Source organism: Buceros rhinoceros, unplaced genomic scaffold (assembly GCF_000710305.1).
Source record: "Buceros rhinoceros silvestris isolate BGI_N320 unplaced genomic scaffold, ASM71030v1 scaffold33957, whole genome shotgun sequence".
Lineage (NCBI taxonomy): Eukaryota > Metazoa > Chordata > Aves > Bucerotiformes > Bucerotidae > Buceros > Buceros rhinoceros.
Genome location: NW_010423609.1, coordinates 1 through 6,928, shown reverse-complemented (window position 1 = coordinate 6,928; position 6,928 = coordinate 1). Strand labels below are relative to the sequence as shown.

The window sequence follows — 6,928 nt, the reverse complement described above, 5'->3', positions numbered from 1 at the left end:
TAAGTGACAGGCATCTGAAACACTAAAACTGGGCTGCGTTTCAGTTCTGATCCTCAGAATTTGCAGGAAGCCTTCAATTCCTTTACAGGAAAGGTGCTGCAGTAACAGAAAATGTGGTTTATCCCCTTAGTTTGGAGTATTAGCTTCCTTGGGAAGCACTTCTCTGCGTGATAGGCATCTCGCAGATGTTTTCAAATCCACTGTCCCTAAACATCGATGCGGTTAATTACGGGTGTAGGTTCTAAACAATGCAGTCAGCTTGAGCTCATTTTCCAAGAAAAGCAGCAAACTCCTTCCTTTATTTTTTCAGCCTGAGGGCAGGAAGAGTTCACAAATAATTAAAAGCTTGGTGAATTTTACATTTTGCAGTCTTCACTCTGAAAGCAAAGTGTGAAAAGGGAATTGATAGTTCCGTTGGAAAGCTACTTGCTACAAACAGTGAACTGAAGTAAATTGCTCTCTGATTAACTATGGCATTTCACTGTTGAGAGGGGGGTTATAAAGGTGGCAGGACTTAAATAACGACAACAGGGATTCATCACGAAATGGAAAACTGTCAATTGTTTCAATTTGCTTTTACTTGTTAAACTCCCGGTTTCCTGATCAGAAATGGTCCAGGTCATCGTCTCTTCCTGGGTTTGCTGTCTGTATACACACTCTGAGCAACAAGGATGTCCTAAGCTCTGCGTGTTCTCTGCACTGGAAGCATGGCTGCCCTGCTCATCTCTGTGGTCGAACGGGCGTGAGTTTTTAAAGGAAATCAGGGAGGTTGTCGTAATAGCTCAGATTTTTGGACTGATTCTTTTCCCAGACAGTTGTGGGTATATAATGATTCAAAAAGAATGATGGGGCTCCAAACCAAACTACAATGTGCAGTTACTAACGTGATACAGCCCATAATATGTGGAGATTCTTCCATAGCACTGTCAGGCAATCAGTATCTGTCCTGAAAGTGTGAAATGTTGAAGCTTTGATCTTTACATGAAGTGGTACCTTTGGCAGAAGTGTTCCAGTAATCTCATTGCAATTTGTCAAGAACACGCAAGAGAATGTGCCTGCAAAGTGGTGAGTATGAGGAGCTCCAGCTAAGCCAGAGAAGAAATTTTTGCCTCTATGAAATAAATTCCCTTCTTTGAAATTTGGGCTGATGTTCTGGTAATGGATAATTTTCAGTCATGGGTAATTCTTGCCTAAAGGTACCTTTGTAGTGCTGCAAATGTTGATGTAAGTCCCAAGAACCAGAGAAAAAATACGGTAATGGTGATCTTTCTGTGTAGGTTGGTCTCTTAGACAGACGAAAACTACTTGCCCTGCTGACAGATTTCTATGACAGAAGCCCGGTGGTGGCCAAGAGGGGACTCTCTAACTCCAGACAGTGTAAGTATACAGAGGTTTCCGTTGTGGTTAAAGCATTCAGAGGTCACATGAGGTTATAAAGTTAATGTGTGTTTTATAAGCGTTACCAGAAATGGCTAAAAAAAGGACCCAAATGAATGCTGTGCCCTGTACACCATAATTTGCAAACACGGTTTGCAGACTGTGATGCAATGTTCAGAAATACTTCAGCATCCCAAACTTTTCCTTCCTACAAAAGTCTGCAGTACTTTTTGGAAATAGGCTTAAAGAGAGACACTTTTCCTGAAACAACTGTTCCCTCTGACTGAGCCACAGTAGAAGATAATTTTGTGTTTAGACTAAAATTTATCCAGGAACATGGAAAAATTACCAAAAACCCACAGAGAATCATCTACGTGGAAGTAAAACATTGTTAAGATATTGGGCATTAAGTAATCGCTAAGATCAAAACAAGGCGTGTTGCAGCTTTCCTTCCCCGTGCAGAGAATGATGAAACATGGTGTTTATTGAAACAGCAGTGTGGTGTAATCCCAGGAACTCGTGCAGCTCTCTGCAGAGAAAGACCCTGCTCTGAAGGTCCGTGTGTCTGAGATGCATGTTCGCAGGAAGTATTTCCTGACAGTCTGTACTTGCCTGGGGATACCCTTTTTTCTGTAAAGCCTCCTGTGCAGTACCAGAGAACATAAAACCAATGCAAACTATCAACTTACCCATATTTTTTTCTATTTTAGGGCCAATAATTGAGCTGCAAGAGATCGAGCTTGTGGATTTATGGGGAGGCCTTGACCAGGAGGTTAGTGAGGAACTCAGTGAACAGCTAGTCTTGGCTCAAACAGAAATTTCTGAGGGAGAGATCTTAGCACTTGATCCTGCAGATGAGAACAGACAAGGCACATCGAGAACAAGGGTCAGAGAAGGTCTTCTTGAACCAAGGGGCATGAGTGAAGCTGAGACGGGAGGAATTCCTAAGGAAGAAAACCAAGCAACAGCATTCAGTGATGCTGAGTTGAGAAAGAAAGGTGAGGAGGTAGCGCCAGTGGTGCAGAGCCCCGATTTTGAAGGTAGCAGTTTGGATGGAGATACCATACACAAGGAGAAATCCGGTTGCCATGAAGACACCAAAACTGAGAGGGAAAGCGAGTCTACAGGTGCAGACAGACAGGAGAAAGCTTTCCCAGGACCAGCCTCTACTGGGTGCAGGCTCAGTAAAGAAGGAGAACCAGTTGCAGAGGCTATGGAAGAAACTCCTGCAAGAAAAGAGAGTTTTTCGAGGCATCATGGCAGCCAGATTGGCCAAGAGACAAGCTCAGAGACAGGGCTGGAGGATGAGGACCTTCTGCAAACGCAGGGTAAAGGTAAAGCACGCTCCTTTATTCTGGCAGACCTTAATCATGTACGTTAGCACGGGTTTAACTCTAGGTCTGTTCTGAATCCGTTTCAAAACCATTGAAAGCGTGTGAGCGGTTTCTGCACACACAGCACCACAAACCTTGCTATCCTGTCAGCGCGGTGTTTTCTGCCAAGGTTTCGGAGTGTGTTCGTCTCTCAGGACAGCAGGTGAGTCACTGATGATCTGTATTCAAGGCACCGAGCAGAGGCTTTAATTCAAGCAGGGACTTTCTGAAGCAGCAGCGTTTTTATAATAAGGAGAAACTTGATGTTCTGTTTCAGTCTGTAATATTAGTATAAGAAGACAGGAGCCTGAGCATGTTAAATATAAATATGACTTTCAGTAACTTTTAGACTGCAATTGCCCATAGGGAGTTATATTATGAGATCATAGAGCAGGAACATTTTATTTTCATCTCTCCCTGTGTTTCCCAAGGAAGATCATCCTTCTAATTGTACAAAGGCCCTCGTTCTAGGAAGGCTGTGGTCAGGTGTCGAATGTATTTAAAAGGCTTTTAGAAAAGCTGTATGCTCTGTCTTTTTTAAAGGCTGATAGGATTACAAGGTATATTTCATCTTTCATCAGGTGACCTCCTGACTGGTGACCAAGGCCGCAGGTATATCAGCTATGGAGTGAGCATTCCAGAGGACTGGAAGTGCGAGAACAGTAGATTTCCAGGTATTAGGTCTCAATGTTGTGTGTTCAGTTGGGCACATAGTGGCTGGCAGTGTCCACAGACGTGCCAGGACTGCTGGGAGCTGAAAGCCTGGGCAAGAACACAAACTCTAAATCCTGAAGCTTGCTGTGCAGCAGTGACTTCAGCTCACCTGCACAGTGATGGGACCTGGCTGTACGACAGCATCCATGCTAGAGCACAGCACAGGGAGGGACTGTTAGAAAGGAGGATGCAGATGGAGGCCCTTAGTCAGCACAGAGTTGGTCTGTATTCAGCCGAACTTCCAGCGGGGAGGTGGTGCAGGATTCGAGACTGCACTGACATCTGCCATGAGGACGGCTTTAGGGCAGCAGGTGGCTTCCCATGACCCACCGTGCTTTCTGCCTTTCAGACTTGCGTCCCATCATGGCAGCGATTCAGAACCGTTGGGCCTCTTGTGCTAGGAGTGCCTTTGATGAAAGCTGCCTCAACCTGCCGCAGTTTGTACAGCTCATGGAGACATTTGTTGGTGAAAACATTTCCCTGCCTACTCTGAAGAGGCTTGTTGCATTTCTCAAAGAAGAATACAAACAGACGGAAGAGGAAAAAATGGAACAACTAGAAAAAGTAAATATTGATAAGTTTTGCTGATCCCATGTCCAAACAGAAAACAAACAAATGCCTACAAATACTGACAACGTCAGTGCTTAATCTCGTGCTGGCAGAGCTATTCGCTCACAGCCTTGTGCACTCTATTTCAAGAGACCTTTTACCCGTTTGTTTTCATGTGGATCCTCCCTCCCTAGCCCTTAGCTCTGGAAGTGATGACAGACTCATCCTGTAAGAGGTTGTCTGTCTGTTCTGGAGCTGGACTCAGTGAGACAGCGGGTTGATAGTTGATTGTGAGAGCACTCAAAACATTCCATTCTGCTTATTCACCTTTATAACAGCCAAGAGCCTGATCTCTGACCTGCCGCACCGGTATGTACATGTGAGGTTGTAGATGTTTTGGGGAGGATTTGAAACCAAGCTTTGTTCTGTGCATGGCTGTGGGTGTGCACATGCTTCACTGTGCTCTTGCCATGTGTTGAAGAAGTGTATTCCCTTCAGCAGCATCCTCACGTGCAGTATCAGGGTGCCCCGTATCACCTCAGAGTGCACATCTATTTGTGGTGGGTCTGTCCACAGGAGACCCTCTAGCTGCATTTTCCTCAGCCCTCCTTCTAGTTTCCCTCTGTGCTGCTGACCTGATTTGGATAAGATATTGGATCTGACAGCTCTACTGTCCTCACGCTGAACACGACACCCACTGCCAGTGTTTTGGCCTTTGAGCGAATTCCACTCCAGCCACTGTGTGCTGTGCAGAGACTGGCTTTAAAGGACAAGTTGTACACACATTTGCTTGGAGCCCACACACTTCAGGGCAGCACTGGCAAAATGATAACGTATGGAAATACAACTATACAACTGGCACATCTTCAGGTGTTACTAACAGGTGGTTAGTTCTTGCTGGGAAGACATTTGTATTCTGGGAAACTTGCACTTCCCTGAGTTGATCTCACCTTAGATCCAGCACGGGCTTCGTTTGTTCACTGGGTAATAACCCTCTGCAGTGCTGATTCTGCCTGGTAAAACTGAATTGTCGGCTGTGTTTAGTGTCTCCAAATAGCTCCCAGGTTTCTGGATTTATGTCCACGTCTGAGCTGTGTATGTACAGATTTGGCCTGGCCCATTATTTCCTACATACTCTATTCTCCGTGTCTGTGTAGACACTGCACGTCAGTGCCCGGCTGTGCCTCTGTTGTAGGTTCACCGCATCTCTCGCTTGGCCCAACGGAAACTGCTTCTGGAGGCACTTTTTGAAAAGTGGGACAACAATGCATCCGGGTTCCTGGACCTGGAAGAGGTGGATGCTGTTCTAAGCACCTTCAAGGAAGGGATGGAAAAAGAGGCTTTGAGGAAGGGTAAGGAAACAGCTCTGCTCTGAGAGAACAATGTCAATGTTCCATTGCCTTGAACCATTCGGCCACGGCACTAATGAAGTTTTTGGCAAGCACCAGCCGTTTTTTGGTTTTAAAGCGAGCAGTCATAAGCATACATGGTGTGATGTATAAAATGGGAAGGAACAGTTAGCCAGACCTCCTTGTTAATGCATAGCTCCCTGCCCTCCTCCTGTGTGAGACTCCTCTGCGACAGGTTCCCAGTCAGAGGCAGCCCAATGCTTTCAGGACTTCGTGAAGTGTAGAAAAACTATCTCTGCTGTAACACCTGATGTGTACTTGTGATATGGCAGTGAGAAACACAGGTAAAGCCCAGAGGCAGGTTTTGCTCTTTTAGCCTAGCCCGGGTGAGTTATCCAGCAATTGTTAATAGATACAGTTCACTGTGATAGCTGCAGGAACACACCTCACAGGGGAGAACTCCAGGTTTCCTCATGGGTCTCAAATAGCCTCTGGTAAATCCACGCTGTTTCCCAGCTCTCACAAATTAGATAGCAACTTCTCTGAAGAAACTTAGCAAATTTGGTCCTTGACAGAGCAGACATGGGTCAGACAGAAGCGCTGCAGGTTCACCTGGTCCTGTCTGGCAGCCTCATACATACTAACCCGTGGGCATTAGGTGCTCTACAGTATGGTATGAGCAGTTAAGAACGTGTCTGCATGTGGGCTTGGGTGGAGGGGGCTGCTTTATTCATCTCCACGCACATCTTGGTGTTGCTTGTTCTGCCACACACCGCTGAGAATGGCTCATTTTGGAAACAACCAAAATCTCTTTATTCTCTAACTCACTTGAGGCAGCTGATGGGGTGGGGAGCACACCGGAATGCTGCAGTTAATTGTCTGCAGGCTGCACAGCCACGGAAGAACCTGGCAGACTACAGCTCTCTTGTATTCAAAGCATGTCAGAACACACTACAGAAATATGGGTGGACACAGGCCTTTCATGAAGGGCTCATAAACCAAAGGCCAAATACGCAGGAAGATAGTGTAGCAAAATCAATACCAGCTACAAGCAACATAACACTGTTTCTAGCAGCTTCAACCTAATCTCTCAAAGACATCGTGGACCAAGCAGATTTGGGGAGAGGGTTAGTACTTGCTACTTCTACAGCTAAAATCAGTGACTTCTGCAGGGGAAGGAGGAGGCTCTCAGCTCCCATCAACATCCCCGTCTTGGGTGCACTGCGGGCAGCTCCCCGCCGGTTCCCGCATCTTGAACCGCAGCCTTTTCAATCGCACCGTTCCTTATAGCCCACTGTAGCTATCGATCACAAAATACTCCCTGTCTATCAGCAAAGCCACCCGCCGCCCGCTCCTCTGTGCCGGCTTCCTTCGCCAGGCAGAAGCGGCTGGACAAATCGCTCCCCCTTCGGTCCTTCTTCGGCTCGCAGAGGGTTTGAGGTGAGGATGCACAACGAGATGCTGGCAGCGTCAGTCGCGGCAGCGGCCGGGAGAGGCTCTGCCGGGGCAGGCCCGGTGCCTGCCGGCGGCTGCCGGGCGGCGGAAAGGCTGTGCGAGAGCACCCCC

The 6,928-nt window shown here is 46.8% G+C and overlaps 1 protein-coding gene across 1 annotated transcript in view; it reads left to right on the top strand.

Moving 5' to 3' along the window:
* LOC104497232 (EF-hand calcium-binding domain-containing protein 5-like) overlaps window positions 1–5,388 on the top strand; it is an 18,355-nt gene extending 12,967 nt beyond the window's left edge. Inside the window, exons 8-11 of the mRNA XM_010140460.1 lie at window positions 1,278–1,377; window positions 2,088–2,711; window positions 3,814–4,028; window positions 5,209–5,388. Of these exons, the coding sequence (XP_010138762.1) occupies window positions 1,278–1,377; window positions 2,088–2,711; window positions 3,814–4,028; window positions 5,209–5,388 (1,119 nt within the window). The remainder of the gene's footprint in view (window positions 1–1,277; window positions 1,378–2,087; window positions 2,712–3,813; window positions 4,029–5,208) is intronic.
* The last annotated feature ends 1,540 nt before the right edge of the window (window positions 5,389–6,928 follow it).